This window comes from Thamnophis sirtalis, unplaced genomic scaffold (assembly GCF_051295495.1).
Source record: "Thamnophis sirtalis isolate CommonGarterSnake01/CBP01778 unplaced genomic scaffold, rThaSir2_p1.2 scaffold_4, whole genome shotgun sequence".
Lineage (NCBI taxonomy): Eukaryota > Metazoa > Chordata > Lepidosauria > Squamata > Natricidae > Thamnophis > Thamnophis sirtalis.
Window position 1 is genome coordinate 11,451,170 of NW_028261384.1, and position 27,868 is coordinate 11,479,037.

At 42.6% G+C, this 27,868-nt stretch overlaps 1 protein-coding gene across 1 annotated transcript in view; it reads right to left on the reverse strand.

The window, feature by feature from the left end:
* The window catches only part of CNPY1 (canopy FGF signaling regulator 1), an 85,102-nt gene that overhangs the window by 36,890 nt on the left and 20,344 nt on the right, over window positions 1-27,868 (reverse strand). The window contains exon 3 of the mRNA XM_087711825.1: window positions 3,316-3,431. Coding sequence (XP_087567951.1) covers window positions 3,316-3,431 — 116 coding nt within the window. The remainder of the gene's footprint in view (window positions 1-3,315; window positions 3,432-27,868) is intronic.

The following is a 27,868-nucleotide window of genomic DNA, read 5'->3' on the forward strand; positions in this document are numbered from 1 at the left end:
GGAAATCGGCTTTCTGCCGCGGCGCCGTTTTAAAGCGCCCTTCTGTTGCCGCGCTGTTGTCGCGATGGTGATGACGCACGATGATGATGTCGCGGCTTTAGCGACGCGCTTATGTCTCCGTGGATAAGGGCTTCGCGGTTTTGTCGTGCCACAATCCTTCATTATTTTTATAAATAACTCAAGTCTGCAAACATATCCAACACACCTTCATCCTATGAATTTATGGTCTCCCACTTTCTAGCCTGGTGCTTTAACCACTGGGCTAAACTGGATCTCTAAATAAATTTGGACCCATCACCAGGAGAGTGTTACAGTCTCACCTTAGACACACGGTTGTGTAGGGTTTTTTAATTATGTTTTTCCTATCTTTATTTTATTTTTTTAATAATTGACTCGAGGTGGCAAACATATACAACATACCTTCTTTCTCCTATGTTCCCCACAAAAACCCTATGAAGTGAGTTGGACTGAGAAAGAGTCACTGGCCCAAAGTCACCCAACTGGCTTTCATGGCTAAGGCAGGACTTGAACCAGGGATGGGATTCAGCCGGTTCAGATTGGTTGGAGCGAACAGGATGCTAATTTTGCTTCTGGTTTGTCAAACCGTAGTTTGGAAGTATTGGCTGGCCTCGCCCACCCCTCCCCTCCCAGGAGTCTCCACACAGCCTGTTCATCATGCCATGTAATTGCAGGGCCCGCACGGGAGTGTGAATAATGAGCCTCCCGGAAGTTCCAGAAGTGGGCCTGTTTCTGGCCTCCAGAGGGCCTCCAGAGCCATGGGGAGGGCGTTTTCACCCTCCTAGAGGCTTGAGGAAAGCCTCTGGAGCCTGGGGAGGGAAAAAACTCCTCCCCTCACCATGGTGCAGGAGGCCGAGTAGGCCATGCCTCCCATGACCACGCCCACCTGGCAACCAGGCAGAGAACCAGTTGCTAACATTTTTCAATCCTACCCCTGACTTGAACTCACGGTCTCTAGCTTGGTCCCTATCCTCAGGCACTTCTCTCTACTAGAATGTAGGGAGCTTCTCTCTACCATACTTTCTGTTGAGAGGGAAGTTATCCGAGAATGGACTCCAGCACAAATCCAAAAGCTCAGAAGACTAAATCTCTGGTCCCAGTAACTGACACAGATTACATCCTGCAACATTATCCTGGGAGATGTATATTCATGGACATTTTTGCTGCCTTGAATTACTAATAAAAAAATATTAATGTTGGGATGAAAAAATGTAATAAATAAATAAAATTGTGCATCATTATTCATGTGCAGATATTTCTATATTGCCAGTTCCTAGAAAATAACAGAGATGTCTGAAGATTTTCTTCTAAAGCAGGGGTGTCAAACTAGTGGCCTGCGGACCAGATGGGTCACATGCAGGCCACGCCCACCCCAACTTTTTTTCCCACCAAGGGGAAAAACGATGCGATACGTCATGTGATGGCAACGTGATATGGCGAGTTTGACACCTGTGTTCTAAAGCATACGTTTCTGAAAGTGTGTATGTTTGCTGAAGTATGTCTATGGAAATTCTCAGTCATCCAGGTGATTGTTGTCTAAAAGTGCTTTTTCAAGAGGCAACTGGACTTTCTGATTTTTCTTTGAAGATGCTTCGCTTCTCATCCAAGTAGCTTCTTCAGCTGAAGTATACTATCTTAAAATGCTTCTTTTTAAATGTGGATCCCACTTTGGAGTAGAGATCTGCATGTACAAAATTCAGACTCACAGAAATCTTGAAGGAGCTGTATGTCGGAAGTCACTTTTCATTAGAATGTGTAAGTTCTACCTTCTCATTCATTATTTTGCTTATGATTGGGGCAGATTTGCCTTCAGTCTCCTGTGGTTTTGCCTTAAGGCAGAACAGTCTCACAGCAGATGCCCAAACCCAACTCCATTCTTTGAGACCAGAGTAAACAAAAGAAATTATCGGGCAATATGAGACGCTATGGCCAGGGCAAGTAGATAACTCCCACGAGTGGAGAAGATAAAGTTATGTGAGAGATAGTAATAAGTGAAGTTCCTACCTAATCAAGGAGAAAACTAACTTTGAACTAAGGAGAAATTTCTGACAGTTAGAACAATTAATCAGTGGAATGACTTGTCTTCAGAAGTTTTGGGTGTTTCATCAATGGAGGTTTTTAAGGACAAGCATTTGCCTGGCATGGTATAGGGTTTCCTGCTAGAAGACCTCCAAGGTCCCTTCCAACTTGGCTATTCTGTTATTCTGATGTATCTTCTCACCATTTGTTAGATACCTTTTTGGTTCTGATGGACCCATATTATGATGAGGGATAAAAGGTCTGGAGGCTAAATTCAGGGGCGAAATCCAACAGGTTCTGACAGGTTCTAACAGGTTCTGGAGAACTGGTAGCGGAAATTTTGAGTAGTTTGGAGAACCGGCAAATACCATCTCTGGCTGGCCCCAGAGTGGGGTGGGAATGGGGATTTTGCAGTATCCTCCCACTGTCACCCCCCTCCAAGCCACGCCCACAGAACCGGTAGTAAAATAAATTGCATTTCACCACTGGCTAAATTGTATGACGGCCAATTGAAGGGAAAGATTGTGGTGACATGATAATACTCTTCCAATATCGGAGGAGCTGCCACAGAGAACAGGGAGTCAACTTATTCTCCAAAGGACCAGAGGGTACAACAAATAGCAATGGGTAAAAGCTCATTAAAGACAGATCTAACCTGGAACTAAAGAGAAATTTCCTGACAGAGAAAACAATTAGAAAAAGCGATCACTTGTGGGTACTCCATCCCTGGAAGTTCTCAAAAAAACACTGGACAACTGACTGGGATGGTATAAAGCAGTGTTTCTCAACCTTGGCAACTTGAAGATGTCCGGACTTCAACTCCCAGAATTCCCCAGCCAGCATTCGCTGGCTGGGGAATTCTGAGAGTTGAAGTCCGGACATCTTCAAGTTGCCAAGGTTGAGAAACACTGGTATAAAGAGTCCTGCCGTGAGCATAGGATTCGACTAGAATTTCTGCAAGGTTCCTTCCAGCGTTATAATTCTATGTTCTGATTCTGTAGTACAACTTGTCAATGCAACAAGACCCCATTCTCAACATTTTTTTTTAAAAGTCCCCATCCCGAATTTTTTTTTAAAAGGCCCCGGGAAAAAAAAGAAAAATTCCTCAATTTCAAGGTTAGAGATTATTTTAAACCACAGAGGAAAATGAAGCAATTTAGTGGCTGCTGGCCTAACGCAGGAAAGGTTAGAAGATTAAAAGACCAACTGCTGTTTGGGTAAGTGGCTGATAATTGCACACCCTAGCAATTACTGGGCTTGGTCTCCTGTCTGTCTTACCTTTTTTTTCCCTCGTGAGCCATCAGGGTTGAGTCGAAATGTCCCCGAATTTACAGTCCTTCTTGGTCCAATTTTCTTGATCTCATACTCCAGCTCATCAGCAAGAGCCTTACACGCTGTAGAGTGCAAAGGAAAAGAAGTACGGAGATACATCCTCATTCCAAAAAATTCCCAATAGAAAATATGACAGAGAGAGAGGAGGGGGGCAGGGGTGAAATCAGCTTTCCTTTGCTACTGGTTTGCAAATGTGAGAGTGAACGCACCGTCGCAACACTCACATGCATCACCTTTGCGCATACGCAGGACTTTCCACGCATGTGCAGAGCATCAAAATGCTCTGTGATGACGTCTAGGCGAGTGGGCAGAGCCTGCTACTGAGTGTGCCTGCAAAGGTAAGTAGCGAGGGGCGAGGAAATCCGCTGTGCCATGCGATTTACATTAGCTGGAAAGCAGGAAATCCTATGACTCTAGCTAATATAAATTGTGTGTCACAGCTGATCGTCGGAAATAGTTTGTCCGAACTGGTAGCATATTTTTACTACTGGTTTGGGCAAACCAGTTCGAACCGGTAGCATTTCACCCCTGCAGGGAGGGAAATAGGTACGAATACTGAGAGAGCTGTTTGCCGCCAAAGTGTATTCCAAAACATGTGCTTACATAGCCATTCAAACATGTTGTCACCATGAAATATTAATACATAGCTGGGCCAGAACCTCACTGTAGTTTTCTTCTTCTGAGGATAATTCTTGGAAAGAAGATTTGGACACCAGAGTGTCATGTGTAATGTTGATGGCACAGATGACAACAGCTATTTTATTCAAGGGATAATTCTTGTACATTGATAGAAGCTACATTTTTGGTTCCACCACAAAACCGCGGAGTACAAAATCGCGCTCGACGAAAGCGCGCATTTGACGTCATCACAGCGCGACGAAAACATCGCGCTGTGATCGAAAAATGTAAAAATAAAGCGAAAACCTTACCCTAACCCCCCCAAACCTAACCCTAAACCTAACCCTAAACCTAACCCTTAACCTAACCGTTAACGTAATGCTAAACCTAACGCTAACCCTTAACCTAACGCTAAACGTAACGCTAACGCTCTAAACCTAACCCTAACCCTTAACCTAACCCTAACCCTAAACCTAAACCTAACCCTTACCTTTATGTGAATCGGCTTGCTTTAATTTTAATTTTATTTCAATTTTTAATTTTTTTCGTCGCGCTGTGATGACGTCACATGCGCGCTTTCGTCGATCGCGATTTTGTCCTCCATGGTTTTGATGGGTCACGACATTTTAAGATTGGTTGTGCCTGAGATATGCGGCTGCAGCCAAACGTTATCCCCTTATCATTTATTCCCTCGCAAACAAAACAAACATGTGTCCCAAAGAAATAACGTAATTTGCTAAATTCTGAAATGTCTGAGGCAAACTAGATTAGAGATTCAAAAGGGCAGCGTAGAGAAGGGAAAGGGAAAATTATGGTGGTTTTTTTTATTTTAAAGAAAGGGAAGCAATGCCAGAGCTGACAGGTCTTAAAAAGTTTGCAAGTGATGGTAATGGCAGTGTTTATTTCAGTGTTTCCCAAACTGGCTACTTTGAGATGTGTGAACTTCAGCTCCCAGCGTCCTTATAAATGGCTGTGATGGTTATGGAATGCTGGGATTTGAAGTCCAAATATCTCAAAGCTGCCCTGGTTTATTTGCAAGTAATCCTTGTTTGTTCGGTGATTGTTCAAAATGACAAATGAAGAGAGTTATAACCCCTTCCCACGGTCAGGTGAAACAAAATCTAGGCAATTGATAATTCACATCAGAAGTGTTATTCAGCCGGTTTGGACTGGTTCACCTGAACCAGTAGTGAAAACAGTAGTTGAAATCATGAGTGGGTCTGCCCCCCGGCACTCCTCACCCCCCCCCGCCCCAGCAATATGCCATCCTATTGAGGCACATTTTCAAGCGGAAGAACATAACCCATGTTTACTGTTAAAAACAAAAGGTACTTGGGAATTATGGTGGCAAGGTTAGATAAAATATGTGTGCATCAGTGGTGGGTTCTGGATCCATTTGCAACTAGTATGGTGCAACAGGGCTGGGCGTCCACCATGTGCACGCATGCAGCACGCACATGCGTACTTACCATCCGTGATGCTCCAGCCACTGGGCGGAGCATTGTGCAGGCGCCGTACGCTCCATGCGTGTGCGCAAATGTCCCGATTGGTTCAAATAGCGGTAAGGAGAGCAGGCAGGTGGGCAAGCCCTCCAGAGCACCATACTGGAACAGTACCTGGTGCTCCCAGCAGGTACCGGGATGCCCGTACCAGGGCATACCAGTTGTATCCCACCACTGGTGTGCATCTATGTGTGTGTATACACACGGATATGTTCATTCTAGAAGCTGGCAAAGCAGAGGAAGGACTACAGGGCTGGCCATCAAACAAACCTTTTTTCTTTTTAACTCAAAACTCATTTACAGATAGCCCTTGGCCTACAACAATTCATTTAGTGACCATTCAACGTTACGACGGCACTGAAAGAAGAGACATGGCCATTTTTCACCCTTATGACCATTGCAGCATCTTCATGATCATGTGATCAAAATTCAGGTGCTTGGCAACTGATTCACATTTATGACGGTTGCAGAGTCCCAGGGTCCAGTGTTCACATTTTGCAACCTTCTCACCAAGCAAAGTCAACGGGGAAACAGATTCACTCAGCAACCATGTTACCAGGTTAACAATTGCAGGGATTCATTTAATAACCATAGCAAGAAAAGTCATTAAATAGGGAGGGGGGAGATTACTTAACAAGTGTTTCACTTTGCAACAGAAATTTTGGGCTCAATTGTGGTTGTAAGTCAAGGACTACCTGTATCCCCTTGGTTGCTTCATTTACTGTTTGGGTTTTATGTTTGCTCAACTTCCGAAGACCTCAGCAATTGGCATTCTTAGCCAAATGGGACTGGTTGAGACAGTTTGAAAATACTTTCAATCTGGTTTGTTGGAGAATTAAACTGAGCTATTTTTTAAAGCTGCTCTGATGTTTTGGAAGTAGAGTTTCCATTGAAAAGCTGTAGTTTTGCAGAATACACTGATGGTCTATTTTTCATTGGGTGAAACTCACACCCCATGTCTGCCATCCTTCAAGCGTTGGCTGTAACCTACAAATGCCTACACGGCATAAGGCCTGGTTACTTGAGGGACTGCCTGTCTCTCGTAACATCTGTCCAGCAGATGTTTGATCCTGCACAGCTGGTACACTCTGGGTTCCTTTGATTAACAATCCTATCTATTGGGACCCTAGAAGCACGCCTCCTTTGAAGCAGCACCTGCCCTCTGGAATGAGGGCCCTCTGAGACTGAAAGGTCCCCAAAGACTTCCAAGGCCTTTGGCAAGGAAGAAGATCCTTCCCTTCTTTGCTCTTGTTTGTTTGTTTGTTTGTTTGTTTATTGGATTTCTATGCCTCCCTTCTCCCAAAGGACTCAGGGCGGAGTACAACATTAAAAAAAACACATATTACAAAAGTTAAAAAGGAAATTAAATAAAGTATCCCAAAACAAACCCAATTAATATTAACAATAAAAAACTAAAAATGAGATTAAAATTAACAATTAAAATTAATAATTTATTTTCTTCTGTTCAGGCCAGGCCAGCTTGCTGGAAAAGCCAACTTTTTAGGGTGCGTCGGAAAGACTGGAGGTCAGGGATTATGTGAAGCTCCGGGGGCAGCTCATTCTAGAGGGAAGGCGCTCCCACAGAGAAGGCTCTCCCCCTGGGGGTCGCTAGCCGACACTGTCTGGCCGACAGCACCCTGAGGAGGCCAACTCTGTGGGATTGCACTGGACGGTGGGAGGCTACCGGTGGCAATAGGTGGTCTCGCAGGTACCCTGGGCCTAAGCCATGGAGCGCTTTAAAGGTCATAATTAGTACCTTGAATCTCATCCGGAAAATAACAACCAGTGCAGGCCGCCTAAAAGGGATGTAACATGGGATCACCTAGGTACCCTCATGATAACCTGCACGGCCACCTTCTGGACCAGCTGAAGCCTCCAGGTGCTTTTCAAGGGCAGCCCCATGTAGAGAGCGTTGCAGTAGTCCAGGCGAGAAAGGATGAGGGCATGAGTGACTGTGCACAGAGCATCCCGATCCAGAAGGGGCGCAACTGACGTACCAGGCTCTTGCCATCTTCTTTCATCTATTCTTTATTATTTTCATTTATTTAATTTACATCATGCCTATTATTTTTCATAAACACTTCAAGGAGGTGAACATATCTAATGCACTTTCTTCCTTCTATTTTCTCAACAGCAACAATCTTGAGAGACCGATTGACTGAGAGAGAGAGACTGGCCCAAAGTCCCTCAGTTGGCTTTCATCCTTAAGGCAGGACTAGGACTCACACTATCCTGTGATTGGTCTAAAGTCATTCAGTTTCTTTCATGCCTAAGTTGGGATCAGAACTCACACTATTCTGATGATTGGTCTAAAGTCATTCAGTTGCTTTCATGTCTACGGTGGGATCAGAACTCACACTATACTAGTGATTGGTCTAAAGCTGTGATGGGGAACCTATGGGACACATGCCATAGGTATCACGCAGAGCCCTTTCTGGGATCACATGAGCCATCACCCAGATCAGCTCCACTGTGCATGTACGCATGCCTGTTGGCTAGCTGATTTTCAAATCACTGCTGGGAGACACATGTGCGTGTGGGAGGGAAGCATGGGGGGCCTCCCCACCCACGCTCAATTTTTTGTGCCAGGATACTTTAGGGAGGGCCTCAGGAGCCCAGTGGAGACTGTTTTTGCCCTCCTGGAGACTCAAAGCAAGCCCTTTAGAGCCTGGGGAGGGCGAAAAACAGACATCTGTAAGTTCCGTAAGTCCAGAAGGGAGGGCATTTTTGCTCTACCGGAGGCTTGAGGAAAGCCTCCGGAGCTTGGGGAGGGTGTTTTCACATAGTGGAATGGTGCAGGAGGCTGAGTAGACCGGGCAGAGAGGTTCACATGCACATGTGCAGGGGGTGTTTGCACATGCATGTGCAGGGGAGCACATTGCATTGTGATCGTGGGAACATGTGCAGAATAGCACATGTGCACAATTTAGGCACACGAGAACAAAAAGGTTATCCATCACTGGTCTAAAGCATGGGTGTCAAACTCAATCGCTTCACATGATGTCATGTGACATATCATGATTTTTTTTTGCCTTTGCAAGGCTGGAGTGGGTGTGAGAACTGTGCATGATGCACCTGGCCCAGTTTGACACCCCTGGTCTAAAGTCACCCAGTTGGCTTTCTTACCTATGGCAGAATATAACTCACCATTGCCTAGAGATTGACCCAAAGTCACCTAGCCAGTTTTTAGGACTAGAACTCACTGTCTCCCAGTTCATGTCCTGCTGTCTTAACCACTATTATTTATAATGATTATTGTATTGTGATTTCTATCTTCAATTGCTGTCAACTGAGTCGAGGTGGTGCAGTGGTTAGGGTGCAGTACTGAAGGCCACTTCAGCTGACTGTTATCTGCAGTTCAGCGGTTCTAATCTCAGCGGCTCAAGGTTAACTTAGCCTTCCATCCTTCAGAGATAGGTGAAATGAGGACCCAGACTGTGGGGCAATTTGCTGACTCTGTAAACTGCTTAGAGAGGGCTGAAAGCCCTATGAAGCAGTATATAAGTCGAACTGCTATTGCTATTGCTATTGCTAACTGCCCAGAGTTATTGAAAGTCAGATAGCATTGAAGTTTAAATCATCATCATCATCATCATCATCATCATCATCATCATCATCATCATCATCATCATCATCCTGAAGGTATCATTTAGTCTCTTTCTGCATTTTCCACAGGGTTTTGCCAGCCATTCTTCTTACTTGCCAGGAGATATTACTTGCACAATAATTTCCTTCTTTTCCCGTTCCAGCCCCTACCAAACCATGACGCGATGATACAACTATTAGAAAATTACCCAGTTGCGAACATGTCTACAGATTATCATTCGACCTTCACTGCCTGCAAGATATAATTTTAATGAAACAATTGCATCATAGCTTGGCAGGCAGAAAGTTTTCCCCTCGCAACCTCATTTAACGTTTTTCTGCAATTTAGCTGGCTTTTGAGGCCAAGGGGATTTTTTTTTCTTTTTTGCTCTGATACCAGTGTCAAGGCAATTTTGGTGTTCTTTCATTAATCAGTTGGACAAGACATTGATTAGTTGATAGTGTTTTTAGCATTTTGAGGTAGCCAGTCTAAGTTCACCAGATAAAAGAAACCAGAAATATGAATACTAACATTACGCTTATTGTAGAGTTACGGTGACGGAATCTTGGAAGTCTGAATATGCCTCCCTTCTCTCCGCCTTTATTTGATTTATTTATCAATCAAATTTATAGTTTAAGTTCAAAGGAGCTAAGGGCCGTCTTATCTGAGATGACTACCCAGGTTACACTTCTGTTCCTTTCTCTTATCTAGCCCAGTGTTTTGGTTGAAGCTCTCCCTCCTTTTTTCCTCAAGGTTAACTCTAATTGCTGATTACAGGTAAGTTAAAATGAAAGCAATTGGTTTTCAGACACTTGGCAAGGGTTGAGAATGACCTAAATGCCAGGTGTCTCCAACTCCCAGACCACAGTAGCGGCCAAGCAAGAAAAAACGAAACCATTCCACATACACCACACACACAGTCGGTGGAAAAATTGTCTCCCAAGAAACTGGTCCTTGGTGTCAATAGAATTAGAGACTGTTGCCCTATATGTTAGTGTGAAGATATCAAGTGGAGAAGTATCATGAGCTATTGCTCATTCCTGTGTTCAAAAGTCTCTCAAATCCTTCCTTCCTTCCTTCCTTCCTTCCTTCCTTCCTTCCTTCCTTCCTTCCTTCCTTCCTTCCTTCCATCCATCCATCCATCCATCTATCCATTCATCCATCCATCCATCCACCCACCCACTCACATGCATACACACTGCAACTATTTCCTTTGAAATAGTTTTTCAAACTATTTTTCTTTGAAACAGGAGTGGGCTTCAAAAATTTTAGCAAGTGGTTATCTGCCCAGTTGCTGGATGGACGTGGCCATGGTGGGCATGGACTAGCTGGCCTCCTGCACCACGGTGTGGGGGAGGGCTATTTGCCCTCCCCGAGATCCAGAGGCTTTGCTTGAGCCTCCAGGAGAGTGAAAACGGCCTCCCCAGGCTCCGGAAGCCCTCTGGAGGCTGGAAACGGGCTCATTTCCGGCCTTCCCAAACTTCCAGTAGGCCTGTTTTTTACCCTCCCTGTGCCTCCGCACATGCCCTGCACCTATCTGCATTCAAAACATACCGAGTAGAGATTCTTGGGAGGGGAGGGGCAGGGTGGGCAGGGGCAGGGTGGGCAGGGCCAGCCAGGAGTGGGATTTGGGGGTTCTCCGAACTGCACAGAATCTTAGATAGCGGTTCTCCCGAACCCCTGCAAACCCCCTGCAGCCCACCCCTTCTTTTGCCCTGTGCATCAGACTTCTTCAGACAACTTCCTACCAAGGATGGACTTCTTGAAGATTATACGTTGGTTCCTCCTTAGCAGGAAGTATGAGAGAAAAAGCTTCCTACTTCCACTGACCCTTCCTTAAATAAGTTCTACCTGTGTTTGGACACCTCTCCTTGTCCTGTCTCCTGTTCTGCTTTCTGATAATTGTTTTTTATGCAGATCCTGACTTGGCCCAGATGGCTACCCTTATAGCCAGCTTGGTTTCCCACCCACAAAAATAAGAATATTTCAAGTACTTACCGTATTTTTCAGACTATAAGATGCACCGGAGTATAAGACGCACCATGATTTTGAAGAGGTAAATTAAAAAAAAACGTTTTGCACTCTACAAGCCTCCCAAACTCTCTGCACACCTTGTTTTTGTTTTTTTTTAAAAAGAGTATGCAGAGCTTTGGGAGGCTTCCAGAGTGCTCCTGGGAGCTGGGGGGGGGGGGGCAAAACTGGCCTGTTTTTTGCTCTTTTTTACCCTCCCCAGCCCCCAGGAGCACTCTGGAAGCCTCCTAAAGGCTATGCACATCCACATTTTTGCAAAGTGGGTGGGGTTTTGGAAGGCCAAAAATGCTGTATTCAGTGTATAAGATGCACCCAGATTTTCACCCTCTTTTGGAGGGGGGGGGAAGGTGCATTTTATACAATACTTATATTTTATCCAAGAAACACTCTTAAGGGTTATGCAATTATTTTTCATTCCCTCTTCCTCTCTTAAACTTTCTGAAGGAACTTGATTATCAGGAAAAGAAAGTGTTTTATTCCCTATTTGGCCCTCAGGATAAAAGAAGCATTACAAATGTTAATTACTAGAGAAATAGCCCTCTTAGGCTATCTCTCACATTCTAGATACAGGTAGTCCTTGACCTACGACCCTAATTGACCCCAAAGGCTAAGTGAGAAAGTTGCTAAGTGAATTTTGCTCTTTCCTGTGATTTTCCTTGCCACAGTTGTCAAGTGAATCACAGCAGTTGTAGTTGTTAAGTTAGTAACAGAGTTGTTAGTGAATCTGGATTCCCCATTGATCTTGCTTGTCAGAAGATTGAAAAAGGTGATCACATGACCCCAGGACATTGCAACCGTCATAAATATGAACCAGTTGCCAAGCATCTGAATTTTGATCATATAACCATAGAGACGCTGCAACCGTAAGTGTAAAAAATATCACTTTTTTCTGTGCCATTGTAACTTTGGACAGTCACTAAATGAACTGCTGTAAGTTAAGAACTATCTCTATGGTCATGGAGGACCCTTCCAAAACTCTACTTCTCCAACTCAGTCTGTTCTGTTCTGGGATATGATCCTGGCAAATTGATATTTGATTTCTGATTTAATAGGAGTCCGATTTCAGACCATCCACCACTACCCATATCTGGCTAAAATAGGGAACTACAAGGGAACAGGGAATTTCTAAAGCATTGAGAAAATGTGGAGTGGAAATGTTGTGATAGAGTGAATCAGCACCTCTTCAAGACAAACACAGACTTCAGAGGATAATTAGAACTGCAGAAAAAACAACGGCTACCAACCTGCCTTCCATTGAGGACCTGTATACTGCACGAGTCAAAAAGAGGGCTGTGAAAATATTTACAGACCCCTCGCATCCTGGACATAAATTGCACTGCACACCAGAACAACAAGACACAAGAACAGTTTTTACCTGAATGCCACCACTCTGCTAAACAACTAATCCACACAACACTGTCAATAATTTACTAAGACTGTATTACTATTCTTCTTCCCTTCCTTCCTAGTTTCTATCTCTTTCCACTTATGACTAAAATCATGTTGCTTGTATCTTTACAATTTATATTGTTTTATTTGTTTCCTAGTACGATTTAATAACTTATTAGTAACCTTGACTATCACTAAGTGCTGCATCTTTTTATTCTTGATGAATATTTTTATCCTCCTTATGTACACTGAGAGCATATGCAGCAAAGACAAATTCCTTGCGTGTCCAATCATACTTGGCCTCTGTTCTGTTCTGTTCTGTTCTATTCTATTCTATTCTGTTCTGTTCTGTTCTATTCTATTCTATTCTATTCTATTCTATTCTATTCTATTCTATTCCAATCCATTCCATTCCATTGCATTCCATTCCTGATATAATATGCACTATACAAAACAAGGTAGTTTCCTCCATATCATCTGTGCCTGAATGCTGTTAGGTTTGCAAGTATTAATCCCGTGACCCGTCAAAACCGCGGATGACAAAAGCGCGCTCGACGAAAGCGCGCATTTGACGTCATCACAGCGCAACGAAAAAAATTAAAAATTGAAATAAAATTAAAATTAAAGCAAGCCGATTCACATAAAGGTAAGGGTTAGGTTTACGGTTGGGGTTAGGGTTAGGTTAAGGGTTAGGGTTAGGTTTCGAGCATTAGGGTTACGTTTAGCGTTAGGTTAAGGGTTAGCGTTAGGTTTAGCGTTAGGTTAAGGGTTACGTTTAGGGTTAGATTTAGGGTTAGGTTAAGGGTTAGATTTAGGGTTAGGTTTGGGGTTAGGTTTGGGGGGGTTAGGGTAAGGTTTTCGCTTTATTTTTACATTTATCGATCACAACGCGATGGTTTCGTCGCGCTGTGATGACGTCACGTACGCACTTTCGTCGAGCGCGATTTTGTCGTCCGCGGTTTTGTGGTGGAACCATTAATCCTGCTGACCGCAATAGAAAGATGTTTCTGTAAGAAGAACGACATCTAATTTTGTTTCTTCTTTTGTGTAAAAAAACGTAGCTGGTTTAAAAATAGAGTATAGAATCCTAGAGCTGGAAGGGACCTAGACCTATTCTAACCCTCTAGCCAAGGCAGCCCTGGACAAATGGTGTCCAGCCTATCCTTGAAAACCTCCAGGGACGGAGCACCCACAAGTGTGGGAGGCAAGCTATTCCATTGATTAATTGCTCTTACTGTCAAGAAATGTCTCCCTAGTTCCAGGTTTAATTTAATGAGATTCCATCCACTGCTGGTTGCCCTGCCCTCAGTTGCTTTGGGGAATAGGTTAACCCCCCTCTTCTCTGTGACTTTGCTGTCCCAACAGTATATAGCTAATGTAGGAATTAAGAGCTGTCTCCTTTAAGAAACTACCTCATGGGAAATGTAACTACCTTAGGGGAAATGTAGGCAGAAATGTAGTTCCATAACATGTGACCACATCTGTGTTCCCTGATTGGGCAGCGGGGTACTCTGCCCGGGAAAAGTGATTTATTACTGGCCACTCTCTGGATTGCTTTGTTCTACCAGAAGCAGCTTTGCGCCAGCAGCATGGATTAACTATACGTGGAGTTAACTGCATGCCCTGAGCTATCTGGATCGCTGGGGCAGAAGAGTGACATCCCCTCAAGTACTGGAAGACAGTTATCATGTCATTCCTAATCTTTTTCTTCAACAGACTAGACTTACCCAAACATCCATCATGCAATATAGCTTCCATAAAATACATAAGTACTGCTTCCTCTTCCTCCTCCCTCTTCATCCTCTTCTTCCTCCTTTTCCTCATCCTTCCCCCTCCATCTTCCTTCTCCCCTTCTCCTCCCTCCCTTCTCTATGTGTCTTGTCCTTGTTCCTACAGACCTCATGCAAATACAGGTAGTCTTAGACTTATGACCACAACTGAGTCCAAAAGTAGAGCTGCTAAACAAGCTATTTGTAAGTGAATTTTGCCCAACTTTATATTTTTTTCAGTGGAGTTGTAATTTTGATATTGCAGCAACAGGTTCACCACCCTATTTCTGGGTGGGCATGGCCTAGTGGGCGTCCTGCACCACGGGGGGGGGCTTTTTTAACCCTCCCCAGCCTCCGGAGGCTTTCCTTGAGCCTCTGGGCGGGTGAAAGCTGCTTCCCCTGGGCTCCAGAGACCGTCTGAAGGCCAAAAATAGGCCCGTTTCTGGACTTCTGGAGCCTCTGGTAGGCCCACTTTCCCCCTCCCTGAGCCTCCGCACGGCCCCTGCACTTACCTGGCATGATGAACGGCCTATTTTTCTACTTGCATTTTTTACATGCTTTTGAACTGCTAAATTGGCAGAAGCTGGGACAAGTAACAGGAGCTCACTCCATTATGCGGCGCTAGGGATTCGAACAGATGAACTGCCGATCTTTCTGATCGACAAGCTCAGCGTCTCAGACTCTGAGCCATCACTTTATGTAATAGTAATTGCTTAATAATTCAGAGAAGAACAGCCATAAACAGTTATTATCAACCATTTAAAAAAAAAACCAATACAAATATTGTCAGACTGTATGTGGAAAAATAGTTAAAGATTAAATGATTTAAAGATTTAGGAGATGTTTTTCAATCCTCTAAAACAAGGGTCTCCAACCTTTGCAACTTTAAGACTTGTGGACTTCAACTCCCAGAATTCCTCATCCATTTTTTCTGCAAAAAAACAACATCAGAACCACAGTAGGGAAGGATGGCCATCAGAACTTTGAATCCGGGTGGAAAGTACTTTTTGTTAGGTTCAGCGTAACTTCAAATGGTTGCTAAAATATTGGTCATAGTGGAGAACTACCTGTACTGTAAAGCTAACTGTAACACAGCTGATCCATTGTATGTCCAACATATAAATGCATCGTGAAACCAGTCTTAAGATAGGCTCATTTTTCTTGCAACTTAAATACTGCTCCGTGTCTGCCTTAAAATTAATTAAACCAGGAGCAGACAGCCTAGAAAGGCTGATAAAGCTGTGAAATTCTCAGTTCAAACCATCTTTCAACTCCTGCCAAAGACTGGTGTGGAGGCTGGGAATAATTTAGAAAGGTTGAGAGAAGGTCAAAGAGCTTGTAATTGAAAATAATTCAGCCCAGATAGCAAACTGAAGCAAAAGGAAAAAAAAAATTAGCATCCTGAGAAATAAGCATTAGATATGAAGCATGGAAATAAATATTGAAATACGTAACTGATATGGCTTTATGGTTAATCAATAAACATCATTATTGCTAAAATAACTGGGTTTCCCCCTCCTCTTGGGACAGAATGAATATTACTTCCCATTGATTTTTCTCCAAATAAGCTGTTTGTATGTTTCTTGTGTGCCTGATGATTTAAACATCTAGCAGAAAATTGGGGTCATTGTAATAAACATGTTCATGAAAGCAATAGCAATAGCAATAGCAATAGCAATAGCAGTAGACTTATATACCGCTTCATAGGCCTTCCAGGCCTCTCTAAGCGGTTTACAGAGAGTCAGCATATTGCCCCCAACAATCTGGGTCCTCATTTTACCCACCTCGGAAGGATGGAAGGCTGAGTCAACCCTGAGCTGGTGAGATTTGAACCGCTGACCTGCTGATCTAGCAGTAGCCTGCAGTGCTGCATTTAACCACTGCGCCACCTTGGCTCAGAAGAAGAAGGTTGGAAAAATCTTGCATAAACTAAAGCACAGGACCAATACAGGTCAAAATTCAGCTAAATGGACATGAGGAACAATTTATGGATAATCCTCAACTTATAACCATTTGTTTAGCAGTTGTTTGAAATTACAACAGCATTGAAAAAGTGGTTCACAACCAGTCCTTGCACTTACAACTTATACAGCATCCCCAAAGTCATGTGATCAAAATTCAGGTGCTTGGCAATCAGCATGTATTTATGATGGTTGCAGCATATTGGGGTCATGTGATCAACCAGATTCATATAATAATCACGTGATTTTGACTTCTGGTTGACGTTGTGGCAGGAACAGCTGGAAAATAACGGAGCGCCACCAGGCTCCTTGAAATGCAGCCAGCAACTGCTTGCCAGGAGACCCTATAAGCTGTAAAGTATGAGGAGCCGAGGTGGTGCAGTGGTTAGGGTGCAGTACTGCAGGCCACTTTAGCTGACTGTGATCTGCAGTTCAGCGGTTCAAATCTCACCGGCTCAAGGTCGACTCAGCCTTCCATCCTTCTGAGGTGGGTGAAATGAGGACCCGGACTGTGGGGGCAAGTTGCTGACTCAATTTGCTAAAAAAAATTGTAATCCGCTTAGAGAGGGCTGAAAGCCCTATGAAGCGGTATATAAGTCTAATAAATAAATAAATAAATAAATAAATAAATAAATAAATAAATAAATAAATAAATAAATAAATAAATAAATTTTTATAGTTTTTAAGGACTAGAAAGCTGAGGGACTTGGAGGAACAATTCTGGGGTTGATAAAAGTAATTAACAATTGGCTTTTTGGGGGGTTTTAGATATTGGGATATAGGAATATTCAATATATATTGAGTAATTTTAATAGATTAATTTTGTACAAAACGATGCAGCAGGAGACAATGAATTTCTGTGAAGAAATGTTAATGATGGCTTAAAAGGTTTTATGAAAAAGTGATGAAAAACCGTAAAGAGACGATGGATTGTCCAAAGCTAAAGAAGTGAAAATAAAAGGCCATCCACAAATGGTGGGGAAAGATGAACAAAATATTCAGAAAATAGATGAGAAATCAGAAGGAGTGGTGGATGAGACAAATCAAAATAAGCTACAAGAAAAAAAGCAACGAAAAAACAATAGCAATAAATATTAAGAATTGAATAGATTAAGAACTTATAATAGCACAGAGAAAAAAAAGGAAGACTTCCCAAAAATAATGAAAGGGTTATGGATGGGCATCCAAATGATGTGGCAGAAGGAGATAAGGGGGAAGGCAGAGGAGACATTCAGTCCAAGTAAAAATATGAGAAAGAAATATAGGATCCCAAGAGAGAAATATAAAAGAATAACCAAAAAGTCAATAAATGATGAAATTCTAAAAAGGCTGAGTGATGAAGGATAGACGCATAATATCTTGTAATACTGTGATTGTATTAAAAACTAATAGAAACAAATAGAAAGTATAAATTGGGGAAATACTAATACATATATAGATATATAATAGCATTTATTATAACTACAAATATATTAAGGTTAGGAGGTGTAAGACTGTGATTAGGTGTATTTAAATATATTATTATGATTAACAGTGTGCAAAAAATATATTGGAATTTATAGCTTTTACAAACTACAAATTCAGGGGACTTAGAAATATAATCCCGGGACCGATTAAATTTTATTAATAAATGGTTTTATTGGTGTTTATAGAAAACTGAGATATTGGAAATATGGTGGAACTTGAGTAATACTTAAAATAATAAAATATTGGTGACTAAACAAGGATCACAAACACATTGTATGAAGAAATATAATGGATGCTGAAGTGTATTTTTGGACAAAATGATAAAGAATCATAAAGAGAATAGTACTGTTTAAAGATAAAGAGGTGAATATGGAAGAACCCCAACAAGTGTGTTTGTGTGTGTGTGTGAGAGAGAGAGAGAGAGAAATAAGTACTAATTGGGAAAAAGTATTACACATATTGATGTATAAAAGAATATATTATAATTATAATGAGCATATTAAGGTTAGAAGTTGGAAGATAAAAATAAAAATGATGTATATGTAATTGTATTATTACTTTAGCGCTGTGTAAAAAATGTATTGACCTAGTCATTACACTGTCCACAAAATATGTTGGTTGTTAAAGAAAAACTGCAAATAAAACATATACAAAAATAATAATAATAACCTCATGATTTGTTTAACAACTGTGGCAAAGCAATTGTAAAATCAAGTACAATTCCCTTAATGATCTAATAGCTTAGCGATAGATGTTCTGTTCCCAATTGTAATCATAAGCTAAGAACTACCTGTACTATGTCCTTACTTCCAACTCAAACACGGTTCATGCTTTCACCCGTACGCCACATATCCTTATCATCTTTATTCACAATTGCTACAGTTTTCCCAGAACAAGAGCTACTCCTTACTGCCTGAAGCCAAATTATTTAGGTTATATTTATTTATTAAGCTGTTCTTTCATAGCTGGGTATTCATAGCTGACAGCAATAAAGTCTTATGAAGTCCACAGCTGAAGTTACAGAATGCCTCACTTGTTTTTTTGGATTTACTTGCATAGTAAGTAAATCTGGATTGCACTGAACCCTTTCAGTTTGAAAAACAGGTTGGTTGGTTAATTAAGCTAATGCATTAATGGTGTATTTGCAAAGCTCCATTTTTCCTCAAGAGCTGAACGTTATTATAGAGATCTCTTAATTTTATCCCAACAATATCTCTGTTAGCTACGTTTGGCTAAGACATAATGCCTAGATAGCAATAGCACTTAGACTTATATACCACTTCACAGTGTTTTACAGCCGTCTCTAACCAGTTTACAGAGTCAGAATATTGCCCCCAACAATCTGGATCCTCGTTTTACTGATCTTTGAAGGATGGAAGGCTAAGTCAATCTTGAGCCAGTCAGGATCGAACTGCCAAAAGCTGGCAGTCAGCAGAAGTAGTCTGCAGTATTGCATTCTAACCACTGCATCACCACAACTCATGGATGAAGGTCACTCAATCAGGTCTGTACATTTGAGGAGTCAAATTGAAGCTGGGTTTTATCAGAACTTAACTGTAGTCTCCGTATCTACAAATCAGAGATGGTATTCAGCCAGTTCTGACAAGTTTTGGAGAACCAGTAATGGAAATTTTGAGTAGTTCGGAGAACTGGCAAATTGGCTGGCCCCGCCCCTGCTGCCTCCCAGCCTCCCAACTGATCTTCTTTTGTTGTCCTGAACAGGAGAATGGAGCTGGGAAGCAGGTTAGTGGGGTGTGGAGGGAATGAGGATTTTCCAGTATCCTTCCCCTGCCACGGCCACAAAGCTACACCTACAAAGCTGAGTTACACCCACATAGCCACGCCCACAGAACGAGTAGTAAAAAATTTTGAATCCCACCACTGCTTACAAATGTCTTGTGTGAACAGAATCTTGAGAATAAATTTCTCTAAGGTGGTGACACCTGATGGGACATAATCATCCCTAGCTAGACATGATTCTCAAAGGTTTAATTGCTCCTGCAAGCTTTTTAAGTCCCACATACAGTGGTGGGTTTCAAACATTTTTAGAATCTCTTCTGTAGGTGTGGCCTGCTTTGTGGGAACGGCTTGCTAGCCATGTGACCGGGTGGGAGTGGCTTGCCAGTCATGTGACTGTGGGAGTGGCTTGCCAGTCATGTGACTGGGTGGGTGTGGCCAACTTGTAAAATGTGGTGAAACTCACTTAACAATGCTCTTGCTTAGCAACCAAAATGTTGGCTCAGAAACTCTGGCATTTGAAGTGTGCAAGTCTTAAAGCTGTCAAGTTACAAGACCCTTGCACCCCTAACTCTTTAGAAAAAAAAAACCCCAGGGGTGTTCAAACTTGATAGCTTTAAGACTTGTGGACTTCAACTCCCAGAATTCCTCCTCCAGTCATGTTGACTCAGGAACTCTGGCATTGAAGTGTGCAAGTCTTAAAGCTGTCAGGTTACAAGACCTATGCACCCCTAACCCTTTAGAAAAAAACAGAGGGATGTTGAAACTTGACAGCTTTAAGACTTTAAGATTCAGATAGGACTCTTAGAAGTGGGCGGGGCGATTGGTGAGCCAGCCAATCAGTGGGCGGCAGGCAGGGGAAGCGCAGTGCGAATGGGCAGGGGGAGGGAGCTGGAACCAGTTCTAAATGGCACGGTAGATGTGTGAAACCTATAAAAGAGGTTAAAACTGGCAGGCATCCCTGCCCACAAAGATCCAATTGTCATCCTTATAAAAAATTAAAAAATGTTTCAGCTCTCTGGTAATTTTATAAGAATACTTGCTTGCTTCCTCTCACACCGCAAAAAAATAATAATAATGAAAATAAGTTGTAGAAAGGAATTGGTCTGAGCTGATCTGGAGCATTGATTTAAGGGAGATGGGATTGCCTTAAAACTTTGAATAATTCTCAAAGATGATTTGAACTTAAAAGACTTTAAATGGCTCTGAAGCGACTGAAAAGTTGGAAAAAATCAGTGGATTTTTACACACACCTACCCAATTCAAATTTCAGATCAGGTTCTACTGAATTGTGTTGCCTTAGGGTTTTGATGGCAAATGAAATCCTTTGACCCGTGTCTCTTAGATCACCTGAGGACAAGGAGGAGACAGCATACCTGATCAATGATTACTGAGCTCTGACAGCTGTGACAACCAGTTTGTGAGTAATAAGTGTTGTGGTGTCTGCATAACCTTTTTTCAAAAAAAAAAAGATGAGCCATTTTGAAAGTATATAGAACAAGTTCGGTCTAGTGATGAAAGCATCAGGGCGGAAACCAGGAGATGGCGAGTTCTAGTTCCATCGTACGCATGAAAACTGGAGAGGTGAGTTCTAGTGCTACCTCAGGCATGAATGCTGACTTTGGCCATTCACTTTCTCTCACTCCAGCCAACCTCACAAAGTTGTTATTGTGGGAAAAATAGGAGGGGGAAGGAATATTAGATATGTTCTCTAATAGAATATTAGGTATTTTATTATTTATTTTATTTATTTTATTTATTTTATTTATTTAATTTAATTTATTTAATTTATTTATTTTATTTATTTTATTTATTTTATTTATTTTATTTATTTTATTTATTTTATTTATTTTATTTATTTAATTTATTTAATTTATTTAATTTATTTTATTTATTATTTTATTTATTTTATATTTGTTTTATTATTTGTTTTATTTGTTTTATTTGTTTTATTTGTTTTATTTGTTTTATTTATTTTATTTATTTTATTTATTTTATTTATTTTATTTATTTTATTTATTTTATTTATTTTATTTATTTTATTTATTTATTTTATTTATTTTATTTATTTTATTTATTTTATTTATTTTATTTATTTTATTTCATCAAGCATGAATTAGATAACAGATATATATGTAAACATGATTATGAATACATGAAATGGATACAAATACAAGGGAGTGTTAGGACAGGGACCGTAGGCACTCTGGTGCGCTTATGCATGCCCCTTAAAGACCTCTTAGGAATGGGGTGAGGTCGATAGTAGACAGTCTAAGGTTAAAGTTTTGGGAGGTTGGGGAAGGAACCACATTGTCAGGTAGTGTATTCCAGGCAGTGACGTGTGGTGAGGTTCACTGCCGGTGAGGCAAGAGGGCAGGACCTCTATATTCTCCTCCCCCCACCCCTCCAATCTTGGCAGGGTCCAAGTCGCTCCGGGAAAAAAAACCCTACCCGCCTCTTGCCTTTGAAGGAGAGGAGGAGGAGGAGGAGGAGGGGGCACACGCTTGGGGAGGGGAGTAGGACAAGCTGTGGGGTTCATCTCCCCACCGCAGAAGGATCGGAGGGCTCACTTCAGAGCCCGCGTCTCCAAGCACGCGCTCGCTCACTATAGCTGGGTGAGGGGGGCAGCGGGGGGCTTTAAGCCAAGCGTCTGAATGCAAGAAATGAATAATCTCCCCAAGCAGGCTCACACACCAGAAGCACCGAGGAGGGGCAGCAGCGGCTGGCGTTGGCAGAGCCCCCTGCCTCCGCCCATCCTCACACGCCAGGATTTTCCTTGTGGCATTTCGCCTCCCCACCACCAGCTGGAATAGTGCGTGTGCATGTGCCTTCCACCCCCTCACCCCAGCTGCACCTGAGGAGAGGGGGGGATAGCCAAGCAGAGCCCTCCTTCCCACGCAAAGCCCCCTTAAAGCAGAGAACAAGCCCACTCTATGGCGGACAGGTGCGCTGGCACTTTAAAGTGCATGCCGCCGCCCCACTGTATGGCAGGTCCCACTGAATTGCCGGCCCGGAAGGCATGCCGGCACTTTAAAGTACATGCTGCCTCGGCCTGCCATAGAGCGAAACATGTCCTGGTTTGTGGCCGGGAGGCATGCTGGCGCTTTAAAGTGCATGGTGTCGCCCCGGCCATACAGTGGGGCAGCGGCATGCACTTTAAAATGCTGGCATGCCTTCTGGCCACAAACCAGGACATGTTTCGCTCTATGGCGGGCTGAGGCGGCATGGCTTAAAAAAATTAAAAAATACACAATACAAAATAAAAATAAATGTGCCAGCCCGCACGCCAGCAGAGGTGGGTAGAAACACACACACACACACACACACACACAAAATAAAAACAAATTACAATTACTTACATTACAAATAATTTTGAATCCACCCACCCATCCGATCCACATACCTTTTTCAGCTGTGGATTTCAACTCTCCTCTTTTCCGCCCACCATGATGAAAATGTAAAAAATTAAATAAAAAAGCAACTTACTTAGGCAAGGCTGGCAAGGCATGATTTGCTGCTCCCAGATCAGGAGGTGGGAGAACCACGTGCCTCCTTTGCACAAGAAATTTTTCGCCTTTTAACCCTTGCTTAACTCTGAGCTAGGGTTAAAAGGCGAAAATTTCTTATGCAAAGGAGTCCCATAGTTTTTTCGCCTCCCCCTACAGTTAGCACTAAGCAAACTCAGAGTCACTGTGACTCTGGAGTCTGGCAGCAACTACCTTAGCCTTTTTAATTATTTTAAAAATTCTTTTCTTTTCCTCATGACACTGGTGAGGCCCCGCCTCCCCTGCCTCCCCTGACTGCACGTCCCTGATTCCAGGCATTGACAATTCTGTCAATTGTTCAACTGTCAACCCAGAAGTGGGCTGCTGGGGGTTCATAGGGGTTCGGGAGAACTTCTAGTTAAGATTATGTGCAGTTTGGAGAACCCCAAAATCCCACTCCTGGTTGCCCCCTCCCCCACTTCCAGGAGTCCCCACATGGCCCATTTTGGATGCAGGTAAGTGCAGGGCGCGTATGGAGGCTTGGGGAGGGTGAAAAACAGGCCTCCCGGAAGTTCAGGAAGACTGGAAATGGGCCTGTTTCCGGCCTGCAGAGGGCCTCAACATAACCGGAGGCTCGAGGAAAGCCTCTGCAGATGGAGGAGGGCAAAAGCGCCCTCCCACTAGGCCACACCCACCATGGCCATACCCACCCAGGAACCAGGCAGAGAACCCCTTGCCAAAATTTTTGAAGCCCAAAATATATCTAATTATATACAATATAATAATAAATGTGAGATATAAATAATATTTATACCATGCTCACAAATTGCAAATTAATCCAGGGCCACCAAAAGGTTGCCAGTCTTCCTTTGCTTCATGGTAACCCATTTCTATATTTCACATGTTTCATGGCTAATGTTAAGCTCTTCCTCATTATTAAGCAGCACAGAATGAGCTTTCAATTGAAACATTTTTAATGAAAATATATAATCTATTTCTAGCAACAGCTGGTCATTAAATCAATGGGAGTTCAATGCATGAAAATCTGAGTTGCAAAACAAGATTGGGAACAGTAAGAGTACACAAGTAGTCCTTGATTTACGACCATGGGAAGTCTGCCCATTATGGTTATTAGTTGTGATGGTTGTAAAGCAGGTCACCCACGTGACCAATCCAATGTAATGATCTTTTTGTGGTGTTGATAAACAAACAACACAGTCATTAAGTAAACCAATTGTTCACTATGGGTTGGTTTTGTTGAAAACTAGACGTCAATGCCATTTTAAGCAAAAATGTCATAAAATGTGGTCATGTGACCATGGGGCCCTGAAAATAGCCATAAATGCAGCCATCAGAACTTCAGAACTTCAGAACTAGGCAAAGGAGGAGCCAACATCGCAACAACACAACATGCGGTCTCGACAGTCCAAGACCGCCATTGACACTTTTGCCACTGGACGGTCCAGTAGGACCTAAACCATCCCGGAGAGACAGTGATAAGGAAGACAAAGCCTTGCTGGTCTCAGGGACACCGCAAAGTCCCTGATTGATCCAAGGGAAGCGCTTCAAGCGGCAGCAAACAGGCTGCCGGCTGCTGACGAAGTTGGAGACGGAAAGAAGGAAGTGAAAGTGAGTCCATCAGGTGAGGGGTTTTTTTTACTCTGAGAAAGATTGCCCAAAGAAACTTTTTTTAAAAGATAAATTAGTCCTCTAAGTAAAAGAATAAAGCGGCAAATTTAATTCTTATTGGACTGCCTTGGAAAGTTTTTGTTCTTTCTTGTAACAATACTTTGTGGATTGAAGTGTTGCTATACGCACATACACACACACACAAAAAGAAGCTTGGAAGGCTAGAGTGGCAGTGGCTATCAGACTCCTTTTTTCTTTTTTTCATTTTTTTGGGGAAAAAATTGTATTGTATTTTTGTTGTATTTTATTATTTGTATGCCGCCCTTCTCCGGGATGACTCAGGGCGGCGAACAATTCAAGGGGGGGGGGGGGGAAAGGGGAACATAAAATGATCAATATCCAGATGAGGAAACCTTAAAATTTCAAAACATCCTGGCTGGAATTCAAAATATTTTAGAAGGATTTGGATAGACTATTGTTTATCACAGCAAAAGATGATGGGGTTGGAGCCCCAAAAATTAAAGAAGAGAATGAAAATATAGAAGATAAAGAAGATAAAGTACAATAGATAAACTTATTAATGGAGCAAATATGGGTGAAAGTGGAAAGAAGGGAAGATGGAAAAGTGAATTTGACAATTTGGAGCTTTATCCCAGATTTCAAGATATAGGAGAAAAAAAGGGTGATAATGATGGAGCTAAGAGGAGAAAGCTATTCAGAAATAAGTTTGACAACCAAAGACAAGCTAATGTTAATAACAATTCAAGGGCAACAAGACTATTTGAGAGATCTTTTAAGCAATCAAGTATGGAGAGGTTTATAAAAACTTTATAAAAGAGCTGAAAAGAGAATTGACACAACAATTGACAAGAGAGATAAGACTGTTTTGCCATTGGAAAGATATAGGTTGATAATGAAAGTGGATGATTAAAAGTTAGCTAATTTTGGTGATTAATAAGTAGGGATTTTAGTACTTTGTAGATTGTTTTAGATTATCATTGAATGTTTATTCGTTAACATATAATTAACTATGACAATAATAATGAAATGATAACCGTAATTAGTATAAGTAACTTGGTTATAAATTCTAAATTGGGACTTGGTGAAAAGACCTATAAATTTTATTAATAAATTTTTGTTTAGATCTTGTTATAAAGGTATAATTACTTTGGGTCTGAAGAGAGGAAATGTAATATAAATACTAAATAATTTTTTCATTAACCACAATAATAACAAGGAAATGTTAATTGATATTTTTGGTGATTAATAAGAAGGAATGTTAGCATTTTGTAGATTGTTTTAGATTTTTATTAAATGTTCATTTGTTAAGATATAATTAACTATAATAATAATGAAATGATAACCTTAATTAGTAAAAATAACTTGGATATAAATTGTAATTTGGGACTTAGAGAAAAGACCTATAAATTTTATTAATAATTTTTTGTTTAGAGCGTGCTATAAAGGTATAATTTCTTTTGGGCCTGATGAGAGGAGAGGTGATATAAATAGTAAATAATTTTTAGTTAACTACATGCTCTTGCGCATGTGTGAGAACGGGAATGGCTGCTGAGCCTTGTTGCTCCGATAGCTACAAGACAGAAAAAGACCAGTTCTGGCGGCCAGGACCCCTGATATGGTAATTGAGGGGTTCCTGTGGGGGGCGCCAATGTTCGGGGCTATCCAGGGAGGTGGCTGTTTGAGGAGGGGGCTGCCTCTGAGTGGCTCCGAAACGGCGTTATCTCCTCTGGCGTGGTTTCCCTCGTCGGCCCTTTGGAACAGCTGGGAAGCGGCGGCGGCGGCTCTGTGCAAGAGGCGGCGGCTTCGGCCCCGCTGCTTTGAGAGGCGCTGAACTTTTTCGCTGATTAGGCAGCACCGAGGGGTTGGTTTGCACCCCGAAGAGGGGGTGGGGAGCCCAGGAGAGATGCTGGGACCCAGATTGTTGGGGGCATTATGCTGACTCTCTGTAAACCGCTTAGAGAGGCCTGAAAGGCCTATGAAGCGGTATATAAGTCTACTGCTATTGCTGCTATTGCTTAGACCGGACTGGGAGACAGAGGAACTAGTTTCCTGTCCCCACCGCAGCTTTGCTAACTCCCCCCCCCCTGCATCCTGGTGCGGCGTTTTTCTTCCACCCCGCCGCTGTTCCTGCGGGGCTTCACATTGCCGGACTATTTGCCTGCTAGGACTGGGACTGGAACTTTAGAAACTCAACGACAGGCCCTCGGGGGCAGCAAGTACCATCAACTGCTACCACTGCCTCAGGAGTGCTGTGCTGACCAGTATTATTGCCTTTTACTGAGTCACCGTACATCAGGCACCATTACTCCGGAGAGGCAGCATATTAGGAGCGTGGACTCCCCCCAGTGGCCACCACTGGTGCCTTTTTTACTTCTTTGTCGTTGCTGTGTCATCCTTACCATCTTCTTAATTGGCACTTATCCACCCAGCCTACAACTGCAGCCTTCAGAGTTCAACATCTACGAACAAACTATACCGGCTCAATCAGCATTACCTCTTGCTGCCCTAGTGACATCACTCCGGCCATCCAGACCCTACATTCTGCTACACATTTGGCAACCCGGATCCAACATCTTTGGCGATCCTTTTAACCATCTGGACTTTTGGGACTTTTCGACCTTACCAGAGGGGGGGGGGGAAACGCCACCCTCCCCCCCCTGTATACCCTCAATGGATTGGAGCTGGGCTCTCAACTATTTTATTAACTATTTTATCAACTAACTACCATAGGAAGGGAGAGGAGCGGAGTACCTCTCCCCCTCCCCCCTTCTCACTTTGTTCCATCTTAGACTGCGCAACTTAGTCTCCGCATTTTATGAGTGAGGTGTGAATGATGTGACTGTTGGTGTATGTGCCCACTTTTAACTCCTATCATTGTTGTATTCTCTCTGTGTTTTTTAAATTGTTAGTGGGGAGTGAATGGTGTTGTGATTATGTATGTCTGAATAGGCTGGGGCCTCACCCAGGCACCCTCTATACTGAGTGCTCTGCAGAGGTACTAGAGGGGCCTGGGTCAATCCCAGCTGCAGAATGCTTGTTTCGGAGGACCTGCTGGAGCACGCGGGGGTTATGGGGGTGGATAGGGGGACCACGGACACGGGAGTGGGCCGGAGCATTACGGTCTTAACAGGGAGGGGCAGATACGGCGGGGACTTTAGGGCAGGCCATTACCGGGGAAGGAGGGCTCGCTACGTCACAGAGATCCCTCCTTCCAAGGCCAGGTGGTATGAGTAATCAGAACCCTGGCCTCAGGCTGCTGTCGCTAAATGCCAGGTCTGTAGTTCATAAACCTCCTCTCGTTCGG